We start from the raw sequence: 22,228 nt of genomic DNA on the forward strand, positions 1-22,228 counted from the left end.
AAAAGGGGAAACTGTTTTTAGTCTCTTGCCCCAGTGGGTCTACTGTGTGCCAAGCCAGTCACTGGTGTCCTTATTACACTGGAATACAACATAACTGGCATTTAACATAAATGGTCAGCACATCACAACCTTGGTATTTTAAAAAGTTTACAGCATTGATGATGAGTTAATGAGTTAATGAATTTGAAAGCACTTAACAGTTTCCTGTTTGAATATCAAATTGAAGGGGAAGCAGAGTTCTTCGCTATGTTGTCATTAACGTCTCCTGCAGAGGAGAGCTGCCTCTATCCTGAGGAGGAAACCAAGACACTGAGTGGGCCAGGCGCAGAGTTTCTGAGGTGAAACAGACTGAGCATTGTTATTGTCTTCACCGCGGCCTTAGTTTAGGTTGTTTAATTCCACAGAGTGTGTTGGTCAGCTTCTTTTGTTGGTTAACGGTACAGATGACAACTGCTCTGCTCTGTTAACATTAGTTTCTAGGTGATAGCTTAGTGTCCCCACATATTCACGTGAGCCTCGCAAAAGTAATCATTTAGAAATGAAATAAAAGCAGAATTACATAATGACTCTAATGTGTACACGTTGTGGACAGTCCAGGTGCTGCACTGCCCTCATGGTTGAGTTCAGCCTTTTTTGTTTTAAAAAAGAATATTTAATGACATTTGTCAGTTGATGTCGATTCTTCCATGTCTGCACTGCAATGTGTCTAGGAATCGCTTTATAGCTCACCTGTATGGGATAGGCTCATGGATATCGATGAATCCAGTTTTCAGTTGACGCACAAATTATTTGCATGAATTATTTGTGTTTGTTTGGGTTGGGTACCATTCACATTTGAGACAATACTGGTACTGGTTCAGGTACCTGAAATTTACTCAATGGTCCCTTTCTTTTTTTTCTTTTTTACTTTTGTACTGATTTTTGAACAGGTTTCAAGGGCGACAAAGTAGACCAAAGTGTAATTCTGCTCCTTTGCTCTAATGACACGGCTGATCTTCTGTCTTTGTCCGTCTGCTTTTGTATGAGTGAGTATTCGGCTGTTCTATGAAAAGTTATGCACCCAAATTCTTACATATGGGGGCACACATGCCAGATATTTTGAAAGGCTGTAATCAGGTGATGGATTTAATGTGAATCGGTATTAGAAAGTACCGACATAATTTTGTTGGTACCTTTAAAAACACAGTTTGCTACCCTAGTCTGAAAAAATCTTAAGTCTTACTTAGTTAAATTGTTATTTATTGTTTCTTCTTCTCTGTTAATTGTTTTTCATATTGTATGTGCTGTGTATATACAGTAGATATCCTGCAAATTATTGTGAATGTTTCTCCCCAGTTGTGGGAAAATTATGCATGTTGCCTTAGGGATCGTGAAACCATTAAAACTGTTGTGTCACACATGCTCTGCCATTAAACAGAAAAAAACATGTCTGTGTTGACACAATAGAGACGTGCAGTGTCCTGACAGCTTGAGCGCTGTGAAGAAAGCAGCCATCTCCTTTGATTCCATTGTGCCATCACTCACATCCTGTTATATTAGACCTGCGGCGCTGCTCTCTCACCTCGTTCGTCACTCCAGCTGAGGTGATGAAAGCCTGCTGGGAGAAGAATCGCCTTCAGCTCTGTCTGTGCGAAAAGCCTATTTAATCTGGTAATCTGCAATAATCCCATTAACAGGTGAGCTGACTCATTATCAAAAGCTTGTTTGAAAAAAAAAAAGCTCCAATCAAGTGAGGACAAATCTGAGAACCGTGGGGGATGTTAATGTTTGATCTGGCTGGAAAGAGAAGAAATGACTGACTATAAAGTTAATGGAAAGTGCTTTGTTCTATCTCACCGACCTTCACGTTACTGACGAAAGCCGTTGCCGCTCAAATCGTGCCTGCCGGGTTTAGAAAGTCTAAAAGGAGGGGTTGTACAGTATCAAAGCCTGAGATAATGTTCGCCATTTCCACTTTTTCATGGACGGTTTGGGTTTACAAAAGGAAAAGTTGTCTCCCCCAAGGCTCTGAAGACTCCAAAAGAAAAATTACTTCTGACATCAGAGGGAGAAAGTGATGTTTCATAATGCAAGAGAAGTGTCTGATGATGCTTGTGTCCCGTTTGCAGCCCCTTGGTGACCATCTACAACAACACACATTTAGACACAAACACACTCCCGGTCTCCCTGAATGACCTTGGTTTGTACGAGCCAACACTGATGCTGGAGCAGTCTTTTTTTCCTGGCTCTTCCCTTTGCTGATTAAAACATTTTTCTAACAAAATAGGATTTGCTCCATGTTCCGTGGCACAGATGGCGTCAGATTGCTCTTTTGGGCATGATTTAAATGAAGACAAGCCACGCCCTTATTCATTGTCACCAACTCCCCACCCCACCGATTAAATTACCTCGCAATCTCCAAGAGATATAGTTGAGCGCTCAGTGCTGAGGACATGAGGAGATAGATGGCAGTGGGGCAGAGGACACAGTTTGGGGAAGTGACAGTCGCCATAAAATGTGCTTCACAACACCAGGCAGATGGGAAGTTATGAATAAATAAACAATTTTTGACCTCTTTTTTTCCATGTCCCACAGATGTACTGGTGTATCAATATGATATATCAGAAATTAAAGACAGTAATTATTCCCAGTGTGATCCCTTGACTAACAGACTACATTTTACTGTTTTCCGTAAACAATGTTATGCAAATACTAAGCTACTCATCTCAAATGAGACAGTAAAAGCAACAACAGGAGTAGCATCAGCAATTTTTTTGTGTTCAAACACTTAAAACGGTCTATGATTGCATTCCCCTGACAAGTGACCTTTTCTGCCTGCACAAGTGCTGTCTGTCCTCTCTGAGAAGCAGAGAAGTATGCCTCTACAAAGGAGGCTGAGGCGAACAGTTGGGCATGAAAAGTGTCAGACACAGAGAATCTAACAGTCAGCATTGATTTATTTTATCCTTGACCACAAACTGTCCTCAATATAAACCAAGTGACTTTTAACCAAAATATGGGTGGATGTTATAGCCAAAATCCTCTCTGACGGTATATGTAATTTTAAATCAATATAGCTGTATATATATTTTTTCATGATTAATGTTTATTATGATTTAAGGCACAACATATAAAAGCCAAAACAAAAAGTTCCTGAGAAAAATCATTTCAAGTGATCAAGATTTCTACATTTTTAACTTCACTTTCCTCATTCATGTTGAGACCACAGGATTGTAGGATCAAACAAGAATCCAGCCTTGATTTGCTACATAGCCTGTCCCCATAAACTCCTGGAGTAGAAGCTGAAAAATGTCGCACACATTTCTACCGTTGGACAGTATAGACAATGATATCACCAAACCTTAATCTTAACCTAAAAATGGGAGTGACGGATCAGAAAGCACTTGTGTGAATATCTTGTCAGAGCCATCATTTTGGAAGGCAATGACCATGACCTATGTTATTGTTTAGGTATGAGGTGCTGTGAGTGCTGAAGATTGTCCTCTTTTTTTTGGGATTGGGCTCATCATGCACTGTTGCAGTAAGGATTGGTCACATTGAGCGCATTTCATTGTACTCAGGGGTTCAATATAAAATGAAAGTATTATCCTTAGTGTCTAGTTTATGTTTAAACCCAACAAACGAGACACAATAAAGTACACACAAGATAGTCTAAAGCTACAGGGGTTTATATCTCATGTTCACCATTAGCAACATTAACGGCAAGTTGTCTCCGAGGGAAGACCCTCCACTCTGTAACTCACTTTCATCATGTATGAACCCTGTCTTCAAATGGCCCCGGTGGCCATTTCTCTTAATGCAAGTTCACTCTTTTCCAAGAGAACAAGCACTGGCTACTAGCTCTTTTTTTCTTCTTTTAACATGCACTATGCTGCAGTGTGTGCCTATGCATGGGTTATTATCAGAAATGGATGCTGGACTAGAATTTAGAATTTAGCTGCTCCATCCAACCAACCATGGCGAGCTGACACAACTAAATGAATGTGTTAAAAACCCCGCTGTGTAAATAAAGCCTACCTGAACAGAGTGTCGTTAGAAGCAGATGGCTTGACGGGGTTATGACAGTCACTGTGGCCCTCAGGAACGAAGCCCCTCTGTTTCCGAAAGCTCTGCACACCTTTCACCACAATGGCCACCCCATCCCGCACCCTCTTCCTCAGGCTCATCCTCCACCGGTCTGTGATGATGCTGATGAGCCCCACAGGGAAGCTGTCAGGTGGGGGGATGTCCGGGTTCCCCACTGCCAGGCTGGGGATAATCCAGATGTAGCCCGGCCCCACCAGTCCGGCCTCGGTTGCCATGGTGAACAGGTACTGAGCCTCTTCATGGGAGCAGTAGACCAACAGAACCTGGGCGTCAATCTGCTGCAACAGCCTTCGCGCCCGGATGTCGTTCATGCTGTCGGCGGACATGTCGAAAGTCAGCACGTCCTGCACCTCCCACATGAAGTAGCTGGTGTCTGTGAAGGACTTAATGTAATCCACGTAGGTTTCGTAGCCCGGGTACAGGCTGGTTATGACCACAAAGCTGTCCCAGTTGTACTCCTCCATCACCTTGAACATGCCGTTGATCTGCTGCTCGATGGAGGAGCCAAGCTGGAGGAAGTTGGAGCCCTCACCCTGGAGGAAGAGGAAGACATCACCATGAGTAGATGGAAAATGCATGAAGTCCTTTATGGTTAGTTAACCCACTGCATGCAATTTTCTCCTGACTAACAAGCAAAATTAACACAGTAATTTAATTTGTATAATGTGCAGTGCCATTTCTGCAGGGACTCTCTTTCTACCTGTGAGGGTGCACACACACAGAATTTGTACTCAGACAAATTACACATAGAGAAGTGAGATGCCCAACCAGTAGGGTCTGTAGTACAGCTCTGACAGGAGTTAAGTGGTTCTGCTTTATTTTGCTCTTCCAGGAGCTGGAGACCCATTCATCACTTAAACTCACATGTCTTACTTTTGCCGTGCAAACACTGGCCGTCATCCATACTTGCAAATTCAGAGGGATGGCACTATCACTGTGGCCAATGCCGGCTCTGCGTTTCATCTGTCTTTTCTGCAAATGCATGACCTTGAGAGAGGAATGAGGATGCTTGTTCTTTTAACTGTATTATTAAAGGAGTAGAGAGGAGGTCAGAGTACTTTATAGCATCTTGTGGTCTGATACTTAAAACAGTGTTCTCTAGTCTTTTTAAACAACATTTTCGGGTAAAGTGTTTGTCGTTTGGCGTTTGTCCGTCCCATTCTCGTGAACACCACAATCTCAGGAACACCTTGAGGGATTTTCCTCAAATTTAGCGCAAAGGTCTACCTGGACTGTAGTATGAACTGATTAGATTTTGGTATTCAAGGTCAAAGGTCAACACCACTCCATCCCATTCTTGTGAACGCGTTATATCACTAACGCTTTGAGGGAATTTATTCCAATTTTTCACAAACATCCACTTGGACTATAAAATGAAGTGATTTACTAGATTTTGATGCTCAAAGGTCACTGTGACCTCACAAAACAAGTTTCTGGCCATAACTCAAAAATGTAAATGCTAATTATGAGAAAATTCAGATTAAATATCCAATACGATAAAAGAAGTGAGGACATTTTCTATTCAAGGTGTCAAAGGTCTGCGTCACTGTGACATCATAATGTTCTGCAAAAACACTTTTCTGGCCATTATTCAACATCACAGCTCAGAAAGAGAAGGGCAGACATTTGGTCAGATACTGAATCAATGAAAATAATCTTGGGGGTTTAACTTGAAACTGCTGACTGTATAGACTGTGCTGCAGAGGGAAAGAAGTGTGTGAAGCATCCATGTTTTAGAATTTGTAGCTTCTTCGCAGCAATGTCCATATTTGAAGCATTTTATATGGCTACATATCAGTTAGGACAGACATGAATGTTAACTGGGACATGACTGGTTGGCAGAGACATACAACAGTTAGGTGGCACTTATAGTTCTATATAGTTCCAATTTTAGTCCTGTGTCAATAATCAGTGTTAGTTCATCATATTTAATCAACTACATCCGGTGTTTTAAGTTGAATAACCCCCTTGGCATTTTGGCGTTATCTTTTACTATTTTAGTATAGTTTTAGTCAATAACTGTTAACATTTAAGTCATATTGAGATACTGAACATTTCAGGCAATCTAGTTTTGTAAAATTCAATAGTTTAATCATTTTACAATTTGAATAGTTACCAATGCAGCTTTGCAGAAAGTGTCTGGTGTAAGTGAACTATCATGGTTAAATTTAACTTCAGTAAATTACTCTGAGTCATCCTGACTGCTTTTTATTGTAGTAGTGATGTGGCGTGTGCAACACAAGAAACAGAACTGCTGCAACAAAAATTAAATGGTTTGTAATACTTTGCTCTCTGTAGTTTTTATACTACATCTTAGTGAAGTCTTTTTTTCATTAGCAATATTGTATGTTGCAGTTGATGTATCAAGATGTCGGTGCTGTCTCCTCATCGTCCTGTCTTAGTCATGGAAAAAGAGCCGACTGATCACAGTTTTTGTTGACGAAATGAACACCAGCCAGAGGTGCCAGAGAGATTCTGTAACATTTTAAAATCAATGAATCACCACTGAAACAAAAAGACGAGAAAACCCGGTCTGTGCACTGTACAGAGCATTTTCTACTACTGTGTCATTTGGTGGGAAAAGTGCTGAATTCCCCTTGTCACAAAGATATAATTTCTTCAAGCACTAACATGAAGAAACAGTTGTTCTTCCTGCTCAAATAAAAAGCTACAGCCTGAAGAGGTTCTGTTGAAACTTTTATTGTTATAAATATTTTTTTTTTTTATTAAACAATGATGCTTTCTCTCATAAAGGGTATGCTGGATTATTCAAAGGTGTTCTCTTTAATGTCAAGTTAGCAAAAAGTGAAGATGTTAATTTTAATCAGCCATCAGCAAAAGTTTGTATGCCATCTGCAAATTCATGCCAAAATCAACAACAAAAGTGCAGCAATCTGCAGCTGTAAATGTGAATAGTTTTTAGGTAACTGCAATTATAAGACACTTACAATAGCAGGAGACTTACTAACTTTTGCTCATGGGTATCTCACTGTTTAATAAGAGAAACACATAAGCAAAAGTAGATTTATAGAATGTAGAACTATAAGTGTTAATATTAACGAGGCCAGCAGTCATCTCAACCATGATCTATTCTTTTCTCAGTAATTATACCAAGGTAGCACAATTAATGTGACAGTGACGGATTGATGCAACTCTACATGCAGAGCCATTCGTTTCAACAGAGATTATCGATTCTTTTTCAGATTCCAATTACTGCCTCATCTCTACTGTGCCACATTGCTCTGCAAAACAAACATCATCATTAAATCGTGGATCATTTGTCGTAGCATGACATTAGTGTGAGTGAGGATATGTTATAGTGTTAATGGGGTTTATTATTCTTTTAGGGGACGTAAAAAATAAAAACCCATCAGCGAATATAGGTTGCCTCTGATCTTTCTAAAGTAGAAATATGTGTTCTGATTCTGGTGAGATCTTGTCGTAAAAGCTCTTTCTCTTCCTCCATCAGGCTGATAGGTAGGTGGCCCCCTCCTGACCCTCTCCCCCTCTGGGGAAAACCACTCCACCCTGAGCATGGTGCCCTCGGAGCGAGGATTGGAGGGGGTCAGGTATCCTGAGACTGCAAACAGGCCTGTGATCTTATTCAGTCTGTCTTCCTTCTGTCCTTGAAGGAAGTTCAGCGCTTGTGTGATGTATGAGCATCTTACGATTTCAGACGTCACGGTTAAATCCACTGACTTTGTGCCTCTGACTGTACCGTGCTCACGCTCCTGAAAATATTTTCTTTTTCTGTTGGCTTGTTTCACTTCTCGGTGCCCTTGTTTTCTCACACTTGTCTTCTTACATCACTAAATGGTGAGTTGCATCTGTAGAGGTTTTTCATGCATAGTTTTTGACTTGGCATTTATTTATAAAGAGAAAAAAGTAACCCGCAATATTTTAATTGTACCTGGACCTACAACATCATAAATGCTGCTAAGAAATACTTAGGTTTGGTTGGTATGTAATATTTAATACTTTCCTGAAATTTCACAGGGTTGTACGGTATATGACGGTCACCTCCGTGTGCAGTGAATGAGCTAATTACTTTCAGCTATCAAGACCAACATACAGTGCCTATCATAAGTATTCACCCCCTTTGATGTTTTACCCTTTTATTGCTTTCATAAATCAATCATGGTCAATAAAATTTAGCTTTTTTAACAATGAAATGACAATGAAAACAGATTTCTATAAAGTAATGCTAATGAAAGAAAATTATATAAATGAAAATAATTGTTTGCATAATTATTCACCCCCTTCAAGTCAGTATTTAGTAGATGCACCTTTGGCTGCAATCACAGCAGTGAGTCTGTGTGGATAGGTCTCAATCAGTCTTGCACATCTGCCCACTGCAATTTTGCTCCATTCTTCTTTGCAAAACTGCTCAAGCTCTGTCAGGTTGCGCGGGTATCGGGCATGAACAGCCCTTTTCAAGTCCAGCCACAAATTCTCTATAGGATTGAGGTCTGGGCTTTGACTCGGCCACTCCAGAACATTTACCTGGTTCTTTTTTAACCATTCCTGTGTAGCTTTTGCAGTATGTTTTGGATCATTGTCTTGCTGGAAAATAAATCTTCTCCCAAGTCATAGTTCTCTTGCAGACTGAAAAAGATTGTCCCCCAGGATTTCAGTGTATTTTGCAGCATTCATTCTGCCCTCTATCTTTACAAGCCTTCCAGGTCCAGTTGCTGAGAAACATCCCCACAGTATGATGCTGCCACCACCATGCTTCACAGTGGGGATGGGGTGTTTTTGGTGATGTGCAGTGTTTGGTTTCCGCCAAACATGACGTCTTGTCTGATGGCCAAAAAGCTCAATTTTGGTCTCATCAGACCAAAGAATCTTCCTCCACTTGACCATGGAGTCTTCCACGTGCTTTTTGGCAAACTCTAGTCGAGATCTAATATGACTTTTCTTCAACAGTGGCTTTCTCATTGCCACTCTCCCATAAAGCTTTGACCGGTGAAGAACCCGGGCAGCAGTTGCTACATGCACAGTCTCTCCCATCTCAGCAGCTGAAGCTTGTAACTCCTTCAGAGTAGTTGTAAGGGTCTTGGTGGCTTCTCTCACTAGTCTCCTACTTGCACGGTCACTCAGTTTACGAGGGCGGCCTGATCTAGGCAGATTCACACAAGTGCCATATTCCTTCCATTTCTTGATAATTGATTTCACTGAACTCCGGGGGATGTTCAGTGCCTTGGAAATTTTTTTGTAACCATCCCCTGAATTGTACTTCTCAATAACCCTTTCCCTGAGTTGCTTAGAGTGTTCTTCTGTCTTCATGGTGTAATGGTAGCCAGGAATACTGATCAACCACTCTCTGGACCCTTCAGACACAGGTGTTTTACAACTCAATCACTTGAAACACACCCACACCACTCAGGTGATCTTCATTTCACTAATTGTGAGACTATTGGCAACAATTTGATGGACCTCTATTGAATTAGACCATTAAATTAAAAAGGGGGTGAATAATTATGCAAACAATTATTTTTATTTATATAATTTTCTTTCATTAACATTACTTTATAGAAATCTGTTTTCACTTTGACATTAAAGAGTTTTTTCCAATAAATTTTTGTGTTAAGAAAGCCAAATTTTATTGACCATGATTGATTTATGAAAGCAATAAAAGGGTAAAACATCAAAGGGGGTGAATACTTATGATAGGCACTGTATATACAATACAAACCCACAAACTGTTAACAAAAGTAATACTCTCACTCCTATTTTCCTTCCAACTGTACACCTTGGTATTCAATTGTCTCTCAGTCAGGGAAGGCTGACAAGGCTTAATTAATCTTCAAACTTGATAGAAACAAGTAAAACTCATCCAAACCATCTTGATTACTTTGGCACTTAATTTAGTTATTAAGTCCTCTCTTCCAACAATCACCAGCTCTGGTTTCGTGGAAATAAATCCTTACTTCACCAAGTTAGATGAAAAAACATGCAATTATTCCCCACAGTCTCTCTCTGCCTGCTGGCTGCCAGCTGTTTACAGTCCTGTACCTTCTCCCTGCACCACTACGTCTTGCAGTGTCTTTCAGCTCAGCTGTCTGTTCCACTAGACTGAGCTCTGGTGGTGCGTGCTGTGCACTACATACAGTGAGCTTAATAAAAAGAGAAGTGCCTGTATTTATGACGGTATTGGAAAACATAACTTCAGAATTTCTAAATACCCTGCTATACCATTGTATTGCGATACTGTGCAAGCCTAAAACTGATATAATTTAGGGGTGGGACTCAACAGAGTCCCCCACAACAGGATATTGTCACGATACTTAAGACACAATACAATATTTTAAGGATTTTATATGCCTTGCAATATGCTAAGTATTGGGATGAAATATATATCGATATTTTGCAATTTATTACCTTTTTTCAACTGCAACTGTTCATCCCACTTCAATATTTTTTATTCCTGCAAAATATATCAAGTGGACTAAAAAAGCACTTGATTATAATATTTTAGTAGTCTACAAAAAGTTTGATCTGTATTTTTAAAAATAGTACTTTATATAATATTTAAAAAATACTTGCCGTTCATGTGATGATACAATATTGCCACATAAATATAACTCGTAACTATGCTGTATTATTTTTTTCCCCACTCCTAATATTATTACACTGTAACTGTGCCAATGGTTATAATATCAAATAACTTGGCAACTACTCACTTTTACTTGATTAAATTAAAAGCCAAAGCTCATATCTTTTCTTTAAAACACCTGGTCTCATATGTTACTGTAACATTCACATAAATGAAATGTGGTTATCAGCGTCTATACTAGGAATTGGTTTCCGTTCAGTGTAAAGGACATGCTATGGACTAAGATGGATTGGACTGCAGTGAAGGCCAGCTGGCTGCACACATCCAGACTGGGTGCAGGGATCTTATGCAGGTTAGTCACGGAGGAGCTTTAGAAGATCGTATAAATCTACTCATTTTCTCCCTTCCCTCACTGTCCCACAGCAAATCTGTCAGAATTATTGCCTTATTCCTGTACGTGCTGCTGCCTCTTCCTGCATCTGCAACGGTTCACAATCAGTTTGTCCCCTGACAGGTGCTAAGGTGTCAGAGCGTGCATGTGCAGGTGTGTATGCACACACGTTTCTGTATGCTTTGTACATAGTAGCCCAAGGGTCTGTCAGAGTAAAGCCCCTTGCAAACTACAATCTCAACAGCTCAATTAGCAGCAAGCAGACTGATAGCGCAGTCCAAATGAGCCTGGGGCATTACCACAGGCTCAGCTGCAGCTCAAAGCCTAAAGTCACGACCGCCCTGTCAGTGTGCAGAGCATGTGCAGTACTGTCCAAGGCATATGGTTGTAGGGAATGAAATGAAACAGTCACAGTCGGTTACACAGAATGTAATATGAATTCCCCACCAGTACCTTTCTAGGAGCCAAACGCAGACTAAAGACTGCAGAAGGCTTGGAGTGAACAATTTGTGTGATGTGTTATCCTACTACATCTAATGGATAAATTTTGTTTAACCATATTCCAGTCAAGATCATAACCTTTTCCTGGCTGCATCCCACTTCTTCCCTCGTCTCTCTCCAACAATTCTGTCTTTTTGCCATTGACATGAAAATAATGTATTTTTGTGTGTGTGTGTGTGTGTGTGTGTGTGTGTGTGTGTGTGTGTGTGTGTTTTAAAGTAACTTGTCCATTCTTGGGATACATCCGTGCTATTTCAGCTAAATGTTGTTCGATCTGATTTGGCTTTTTATTCATTACAGTTGGCCATTAGAAAAAAATGATGCACATTATATTTGAGTGCTAAGTCAAAGTAGGGCTAGGCAATATATTTATATTCTATTGTGATTGTGATAAAAGAATAGAGATCATGATAGATTTTGATTCTTTTCGTCTTTTCCTGGTTTTAAAGGTCGATTACAGTACAATGATATAATTTACTGAATTACGACGCAATAACTTTTTTTTTTTCTCTTTTCTTTTAAAATGCATGTTTATCCCTTTGTTTCATTCTGTATCCCCTCTGTAAATTCTGATGTTATCACGGGTCTGTTGAAGTAGCGCAGGTAAAGCTTTCCGTGAGTTCTTTTTTTCCTTGACAGCAGTTTGTGACTTGTGCGGTGGAATATTTTTATGACGATCTGTTCAGAGCTGACAGATTGATAGATGAGAGGAGCAGCTGTTTGTGAGTGAAAGTGAACTTTAAGATCCAGCAGAATGAACAGTTAAGTTTCACTTTTCAATACTCTACTTTTTGCTGCACCGTCTGTCCCCAGAATATGTTCTGTGCTCTGAGAGTGTATTGGACTTATAAATCGAGTGTATATATATGTATATTTCAATAATGCTACTAATGATTGCTCCAGCTCCAAAAATAGAAAATCTCTTTGTGACAACAGATGTTTTCATGGCATTTTTTGTGGTGGGCCACCACTGTACCCTGAAAGGTGATTTGTTTGTTTAGGGTTGGGAGAAATAGATTAAAGAAATTCTATTTTTATATCACAATAGATACTGAAAATTTAAGATACTTCAACACAGTAAGATAGAAATCCTCTAAATCCAAAATTGCTGTAAATCAAAGAAAATACAGAAACAGTAAAATCTCTGCTGATTGACAAATCTCTTTCATCTCACAATACACTTTATATGATCGTATTGCCCAACACTACGAATAATATATGTTAGATTATGATGTGGGTGGAAATAAATGGTATCAACCATGACTCTATTGACTCAGTAAGCTGTACTTCCACAGTGTTGTCCACAGAAGCTCACAGTAATAGTCTACAGTCCCAAAGAAGATTACAGGCATTGAGTGGAAAGCTTAGCTTCTCAAGGCTGAGATTACATTCACAAGGGTAAAATATACAGAAGAACTCATATCTGTTTACCAACATGGATGCAAAAACTCTGCGTTACTCTACACAGTCAACTTTTAACCCTTTAATATTTTGTCAAGTGTGTTGTGTTCAGATCTTGCAGTCTCCACTTGGATGGGTGCTTTGGAGCCAGAAGATTAGTTTATAGATGCTTTGAAACTGCTGTGAGTTGGCGTTAGATGAAAGTGTAAAGCAGTGATTATCTCCAAACCACAGCTGTTTGTATGTCACTGAAACCAACATGTCTTTTCAGAACCTAGGACCAACAAACAAACAGCAGTATTTACCTGCTCTACAACTCGCACCGGGTAGCTGAAGGTTATTTGAATGACTCAGGTGAGGGATGCCTATTGATAGGCTTGGAGTGCATCCAAAAATCTAAAGGAAACAAGAGACTGAAGTCACTTGGCTCAAAGGGGCTGAAGCCACGGAGAAGTGATGTATTGCGGTAAATGTGTCGTGGCAGTGAGTGAAATTAGTGCTGAGGATATGGAACACAGAGTGGTGTATGGTTCCCCTGGTCATGTGACTGAACTGCAGCCATCTCCATCTCTCTATCTCTGTCCTTCTATAAAGAGTGACTTCTGGCCACAGCTCTTTGCTGCGACATATGTCTGCCTCCGCCACACAGCAGGAAATGCCTTGGCGTCGCCTTCCTGTGCTGCTGACGTCACATAGATCCTGAACGGCAACCAGGAACAGGCACACAAGTCCCTGGCCATTTTCCACTTACAAAAAAACAACATAATGACACTGTATAGATGGTGTGGAGATGGACTGAAACGATACACAAAGAGCATGGGAGTTCTGTCTGCATTTGACACAAGGGAATGAACAGAAATAAGAACAAAAAATGTTTGTCTGCTCCAACTGTAATTACAAAATAATCGTAGATGGACAATAAAGATAGTATTTTGGCCCATATATCATTGCATTTTTATCACTTTATTTTTATCATTTTTTGTAAACAAATGGTGATGCTCATGTCCCAGTTGATTATCATTACAAACATTACATGACCTCTTTTTCCTATTATATATTTACATATTATACATACATATATTATAGTATATAGTAATGTATATATATATATATATATATATATTATATACATATATTATATAGTAACAATTTTTCACTATTTTCTCTGTAGATAAGATAATCTTTTTGAAGCGTATTTTTAGATTTAGTTGTTGGATTCTTATAATCAGTACTCTATAAGTATGTAACAGCAAAAAAAAAGAATAACTCATTATGCTGAAATTAAACATCTGAGATTCACAGTATGTTTTCTCTTAACATTGATAAAATGTTAGAGTTAAGGTTTGTTTAAACCAGACACACTGTGCAGCAAGATTTACATACAAAATACATATGTAGACATGAACGGGCAACGCAAATGACAGGAAGATGTGAAATTATGCTTTAATCGTGTATTCTTGTGAGTTAACATTTTTCAACTGTCGTTGACGCTGTGTTGTGAAATCCAATCAATGTTGAGATCTAGTTGAGATTCTCCTGATGTTATTGAGATTCAAAAATGAAAGCAAACATCTTAATCTTTGGGCATCTGGAGCTCCACCATTAAACGTCAGTACTACACAGAAACAGAGTTGGAGATTAGTGAGCAAAATGCTCTGTGTAATTTTAGTTGCTCTTTTTATTGTAGAAAGTAAACAACAAAAGGCGTGATGTAATGGGCAGGCAAAACGTATCGGCTGAAGTGCAATCTCGGAATCCATCAGCTATTGTCTGACGACAAGTTAGCTTTATATTAGCTTTTTTTAAATTAATCCACTATAATATGCAGATTATTACCTCTTAAAAACTCTGTTTTTTAAGGTAATATATAAATAAAGTCATTATATTATTATTATTATTATTTATTATTATTATTATTATTATTATTACTATTTTTTTTATTTTTTATTTGTTTTTGAGCTGATCTGAAATGACAGGTGCTTAAAAAAGGAAGTCTTGGTCTGAATAGCTGCTGGTTTAATCAGATCAGCCTGAAATATCTGCCCTTGGCCCCACAAGCCTTATTGTCATCAAATGATAGCTGATGGGTCTGAGGTTGCTAATATATAAGCATATGTTATTTGTTTTCTTACGTTATCCATTCACAGCATCTAAAGCATTAAAAAACTTTGTTTTGATCATATTTCAGTACTTATAGCACTTATTAAAGGCAAGGAGTTCCTCAAATTCTTTATCTTGACACCACACAAAAATATTGGTTGTTCCTTTACACTATACTTGCTGATAAATAATCTCTCTTGTCGAAATATTCTGTACCACATCAGCCAGCCTGACATCTGAGTGGTATAAAGTTTAAGTTACACTGCATATGTAGGCTACTGACTCACTGCTCCCCTCTGGCTGCTTTGTATTACTGTTCGACAATTGCTCTGCCTCAGTCTAGACGGGTTACATTGTAACTGTGCCAGTGGTTTTAAAATGCAGTGAGAGGTGGAGGAAGAGACAAGCGAGTTCAGGACATATTGAAGGCAGACAGAGAAATAAAAGGAACTGCTCTAGTTTTGAGAGAAGCCTCGGGCTTGTGTTCCTGCAAAGACAATCAGGGTTTTGCTCTTGTCTGACTTACATTTTGTCCATTTAACAGCACTGTGGCTCGGAGGATGCAAGCTGTCACACAGCACAATGAATTGTTCAAAGGATGCTTTGAATTTTGGGCCAGGGTATTGAACTAAATGCATAATGAGAGTAAAAGATGATTTTGCGCTGTTTGTACTGGAATTAAGAAGTTACAGATTGAGTGTATGATTACTTCTAAAAAAAGACATAACTGGGTGTATTTTTGTTGAAAAACTCTTTTCCTTCCATACTGTAATGAAATTAACGTAGTCAGCGTTACATAAGGACATCATCAGTATGAAAAAAAAAACTGAGCTGTTTCAAAGTCATTTGATCCTCCATTACGCTACCTTTGAATGAGATTAAATTTATGCATACAAATTTATAAAGCAACCTTTTAAATAACCACCTTTCACCCAAAAAAAGAAGTACTTCAAAAGTTTTTTTCACTATATATAATATTTCATAATTCCCTCTCTAATGTCTATTTTTATAATGGTGTGAAAGCATCAACAAATTTGTCCTTCAAAAAGTTTATTTGTTTGAGTTTCTCGGCAAAAACCACATTTAACAATATTACATTTTAACACATCATGAGAACATCATAATTCTCCCTTGCCCAATGCTGCTAGAGCTTGAATAGATCTTGTAATTAATATTACCTAAAATATCTTTTCTCTTAAAGCTTTTATAATAAGCCTCTGTCCTTTAATATGACATAATAAGGCAACTTAAAAGATGGCCCAAAAATGTGCAAGTTAGCAGTGAAAGTTATAAAAAGTAACTTTAGTGACAAATAAATGACTTTAAGCCAAAAATATTAGATTTCAAAATAAATGAATAAGTAAATAACAAAAAGAAACAACTGAAAATACGCACAAAAGAAAAGTATAATATGTATTTTTCAAAAGAAAACTACCTGGAAAGAAAGGCTAAAAATTAAATCAAATATTTAATGCATTCATTTTCTGTAAAATAATATTAAAGAAATATTTTGTACTCAACATCTCTTTAATTTTCTAAAAAAAAAAAATTCTTCTTATTTATTTTGCGTGACATTTTTCACTAACATGCTCATTGCCTTTAAACTATGTTTTCAGAAAAATCCATCCAGTTTGTTAAGGCTTCAGGGGTTTAAATGTTTGAGAAATGTTGTCTGAACACGAGAAAACTGATGTCGATCCAGGTTTCGTGGGGTTAATCTCAAACACATTGCACCTCCTCTCTGAGACGACAGAACACCTTTAGTCACATGCCCTGCTTTTTGGCCTGGGCAAAATTAATGTGAAACAATGGCCATCTCTGCCACTGGTAAAACTAATCTTATTTGCCAACAGGCCAGTGGTCAATAAGGCTGATACTGATTTATGGCCAATAAACTGGTGCAACACCAGCAATTGGAGCATCTTTAAATCGATTAACACAGTCACTCTGTAGTATTACCCAAATAGTTTAAAAAGCCTGAACCTTGCCAAATGTTAGCCATAGATAGTTTTGGAAAGTACTTACAAAGTACCTAGTTTGTCATTGTTTCCTAGAAGCAGCAGCCTGATTTTCACTTTTAAAACAGGTGCAGGGCAACCTTTTTACTGGGCTTCACAAACATGTCAGTCAGTTATGTCAGCCATGATTACTGCTATTGATTTATCAATTGTTTGCACATTGAGCAGGCCCGTGGGCACTGATTGATTTGCTGGTAATTGTGTAGCTTTGATTTTTTTTGGTCCATCTGAAATTGATAAATGGCTGCTAGAGCCCTAACTCTATAGATGTATAAATAAGCAGTATTTTTTGTGGAGTATGCTCAAGACTTTCAGTCTTTATCTAAACATTAGTTCCTTCTGAAGTTTTCCTCATTATTATTTCCGTTCTTGTTCTCATTGGAATAGAAATTGAAGAGGATAAGAGAATGTGTGCACTGATGGCAGCCGATCAACAAACTAAAATGTCCTGAGGACAGGAATCAGTTTATCACCTAATTTTATGCTGTCACTTTCAGAAAGATCAAACCCTCGACTCTCAGCGATATGTATAAAAAATGAATGAGCTCCATTGCCTTGTTGACTACCTTTGACAGCATCCCATAAATCAATCGACAGGGTGGCGTCACTGATTGTTTAGAAGAAGATCAAAGAGTGCTGGAACAAACTCATCTCGATGTACCAGGTACCAAGATGTCATGTGCACATTGTTCATTTACAACACTTCAATATTATTGATAAATTACCAATTAAAGCATAAAAAAGGTGACTACTGGAGTTATCTAAATTCATCGTGGCATAAATATTTACTGGGGACATAAATCATTTTGGTGCCAGTACTCATTTCACATTTTGAATAATAGAATCTCAAACAGAATTAATACCTCAGTGATGTTTCAGAGTTTCTATCTCAATATAAAACAGTGACTGCAATGAGTCTCAGTGCGTCACTACTTGGTAGTCCATTGTTTTACGCTTGTAAAAACTTGGACTTGGGCCATCTGGATTCTGTGATATGCTGCACTATAATTACTCTGGATAGACTGATCTCAGAGGTAAAATGCCACTACTCTTTTGACATGATGTAATCTGTAGCGGCCCGTTGGATATTGAGCAGATACTCTGACAGATTTTCTATTTTCCCCCGCCGCCTGCTACTGGCAGCCCTTTCTCAGCTGGGGCAGCAGGTCACTGATGGGTTATAAAGTAGGCTCAGAAATCTTAAAACTTATCCATAAATGGTATTTCGTTGGCAACTGGACTTTCAGTTCCTTGAAAACGTTTTGTCTCTCATCCAAGAAGCATCTTCACTTGCAGGCTTTTTAAGCCTGTGTGGATTTGTCCTACTGAGTCATTAAGGTCAGATGTGGACTTTGAGTTTCACAGTTGTTAAGGCCACTTGTGAGTCGTTGACCAAAACAGCATTTGTGTGGGTCGTTGGGGCTAGATAGATCCAGGTGTGAATGGGTGTTGATTCTTCTAGGGAGGGAACTTAAAACTCATATATTCATTATTTATACATATGTAGATATATATATATATATATATATATATATATATATATATATATATATATATATATATATATATGTATATCTACATATATATTCTTAACTTTACTTGGTTTTAATATTTTGGTTGGTTTGTGTGTAGATATTCTTCTGAGATGGCTTAATAGAGCTTGGCAATGTGACGTCATTAGGCAGTGCATTGTGGGTGTTGTTGGGTCAGAATAGTTGTAACCGCCATATTGTGTGGCCACCCAGCAAATTTATAGCTAACAGGTAATAGGTAACATATAGCTGTATTGGTTATTTTAAGCTAATTTTTCACTCAATGTGCTGAAAGTAGTTCAAAAGACAATGGATTGTACAGGGAAAACCTTTTACCCGACGCAAAAAAAAAAAAACCTTACATTGAGAAGATTAACTTTGTCAGAGGAGCAGATCCCTATCAAATGCCAAAAGAAGACTGGCTTCGTGACCCAGACGCCTTGCCTCCCCTTACTTCCCCAATATTTTTAGTTCATCTTGTGTGGTGCCAGTGCCTGCACTGCATCCCAGTTTCCAAATTTTCAATCTTTATAAGCCCACATTCATTTTTCCAATGGCTGGCTACATGACCTGGAAATTTCTATAAGTCTAAATTGTGATTCACAGTTAGTAGTGTAGTGTAGTGTAGTAACATTACAACCACCGACACAACAAGTCCTTCCTCCCATGCTGTTTCCACCGGTTGCATGTTCATTGCATTACGGCTGTACTGCGTTTTTTCTCCGTGCTCACTCATCTGTCAACTCCCACCGGTGACGGTTTGAGTCTGGCACAGCGCAGCGCTCCCGGATCAGCTGGACAACCATAGAAAGGAAATTGCATGGAACAACTTATTGGGAGTTATGGGAGCGAATGGAGATATTACTTCTTCTTCTGTACTGATATAATGCACGTGAATCTGTAATAACCACAGGAGCTCCTCGGCCTCGCCATTCCAGCTGATCCGACAGTTTTTTATGTTGGGTTAAAGTTTTTCCTTGCACAATCCATTGTCTATTGAACTACTTTTCAGCACACTGAGTGAAAAATGAGCATAATAAAACCAATATCGCTCTCTGTTACCCTTAACCTGTTAGCTATTTGTTTGCTGCGTGGCCACAAAATATGGCGGTTCCGACCCACAATGCACTGCTTGATGACATTGTTTGCCAAGCTCTATTCACGAGACCTTATATCAACATTTAACAGTGTTTACTTGCTGTGGTTCGTGGTTGATAATTGAACTTCATTTTGCATATTCTATCAGATAAAGTGCAATTTTTTTAAGCTTAATGCTAAGCTCAAGTGGAATCAGGCAGAGGGCTGACAATGCTCTTGACACCATGACAAAAACAAACAGAATAGCAGGACAGTGAAACAAAACATGCATGACATATGTTGTGATGATGATGATGACACTGTATATTTTTTGCAAGGAATGGAATAAAATATATTAAATAAACTTGTTTCATGCTTATTTTAAGTAATCATTCAATTATTTACTAGTAACTTCCCAGATTGCACTTGTTTTCCTCTTCTGTGAATGTGCTACTTAACATCCAGTTGTAAATTCCATTGTAGACGACAGCAAAAAGTTTAATATTTTAACTCTGAATGGCAATAGCATCTACTGTTACCATTGTTGGAGCTCTCTTCCGGCCTAACCTACTTTTACCATCCTGCTTTTGTCCAGTAAAGCGATATCTGGTTTGCCTTGCCGTCTGCCTGATTTCATGTGAACACAGATTAAGCTGCACTAATGTGGACCTTTTTCCAAAACATACCTGTAGATATTGGACATTAAAGCACATTCATTTGTCAGAATTACATTTTTTTCCACGCAGACAAACTGGGCAACTTAGAGCTCAGTGTGTTGCTCGTGGCATTTTCACATTTTTTCAGGAGAGGGTGTACACTGAAGTTTTCAAGAAGCTACACTTCAGCTACCCCTGATTGTATGGAGTTTATTTATTAAAAAAGGGAAATTATAGTCACAAGGTTAGGTCTTAGAAAAGCCTTACATATTTGAATGTACAAGTACTTGCAGGAACTTGCTTGACAAATTCTGCTTCAAGCCAAGACAGTGACAAATTGAAATGGTCCCATCTCACATTGTCCATGTTTGTCTGGGTTTGATTTTCAAATGATATCTTTACTGTAGCTCATATGATCTTTTAAAACAAACCAAATGTATTACTATGCAACAGTAAGATAACTCTCATCTACAACAAAACACCTCTCAAACAGGTTTTGAGCTTTTCCAGTTTAATTTTCATAGCACACTAACAGGAAAAGAACCAGAGACTTTCCTGAAAGATAGGGATATGGTCATCGGTATTCTAAACCTAAAATACTAGTAGTTTACATTTGGAATTCTGACTGCATGAGGCATAAGACTCTGAGAAATTGTTATTTGTCCAAAAAGTATTAAATTATGAGGTGAGGCAGGGAGGCGTACGTGTCAATCAGAGGCCTGGAACCTCAGTGGGTAACAGAAGATTACGTTTGGTTTCCAACTGGGACCGTCCATATTAATAATGCATGCAAAAACTATTCTGTAAGGAACTTGTAATGCATTCACTACAAGGCATATATTAATGGCATCAACTTCCATCACTGGCTAATTACTGATGAAAAGTAGTCATTCATTTTAACAGCTGCCAGCCTTTGTCATTACATTTATTTCTTATTACATGTGTTTATTTTGTAATTTACTGTGATTGAGTTGCTGTTACTTTCCTCAAGTAAGGATAGTTAGAGTGCAAATGAGCAGCAGGAGGCATTAACTGCTGAGTGACATCTCTTTTATTACCCTGTAGAAGCCATGCTGATGGCAAGATCACCCAACATGTTTTCTGAAATGGATGCAGCTGACAGGGGAACTGTCTGCACCCCCATATGAATTAAGGAAATTACAGGAGTCTTACTGGGGTCTCCTTGGTTCTCAATAAAAAATGCTGCAAGACTAGATAGAAAAAAGATAACAATATTTTAATTCAGTTAGAATCCTGCATATCCACGGGTACCAACCAGGTTACCAGGAAAGAACTCAAGTTATAGGTAGAGCTGCAATGATCTATTATTTGTCAACTCTTAAATTAATCACAAGGTTGTTTGATTATCAATTCATTGGTATGAGTAACTTGTCAAACTAAAAAAAAAGAAGTCAAAATTCACTTATTTCAAATGCTTAAATATGAATATCTTTTGGTTTCTTTAGTCCTTTATAACAGTAAACTGAATATCTTTGGGTTGTAGACAAAATAATTGTAAAAATTAATCAAATGCGGGCCAGGCGCGAGTGAGAACAAAAATAGGTACCTAAATAATAAATAAATATTATTTTGCAAAGTCTACTTTACCCTAAATCTTTAAAGATCATTCACTGGCAGAATCTTGTTGCAGAGCTTCAAAATTTATTTTTCTCAATGCAATGTTGTTTTCTGATGCTGAGCTCTCTGTCGTTTTCTGCAGGAGGCACTAAAATGTCACCAGAAAAAAGCCATTCTAAAAGGATTATAGTTGGTTTTTGTGGCTGAGCCTTTTGTGGTGGGTGATCATACTCCTATCCTATGGATCTCTGCTGCTAAAGCCTTCAGCTTCAATGCTTATATGTTTTACAAGTATATCTCAAGGCATTTAGCTTACCTGAGAGTTACTGCTG

General features: G+C 38.4%; 1 protein-coding gene across 1 annotated transcript in view; it reads right to left on the reverse strand.

The window, feature by feature from the left end:
* grin2ca (glutamate receptor, ionotropic, N-methyl D-aspartate 2Ca) overlaps window positions 1–22,228 on the reverse strand; it is an 85,057-nt gene that overhangs the window by 35,708 nt on the left and 27,121 nt on the right. The window contains exon 3 of the mRNA XM_042505857.1: window positions 4,018–4,619. Coding sequence (XP_042361791.1) covers window positions 4,018–4,619 — 602 coding nt within the window. The remainder of the gene's footprint in view (window positions 1–4,017; window positions 4,620–22,228) is intronic.

The sequence above is a fragment of the Plectropomus leopardus genome, chromosome 17 (genome assembly GCF_008729295.1).
Source record: "Plectropomus leopardus isolate mb chromosome 17, YSFRI_Pleo_2.0, whole genome shotgun sequence".
NCBI lineage: Eukaryota > Metazoa > Chordata > Actinopteri > Perciformes > Serranidae > Plectropomus > Plectropomus leopardus.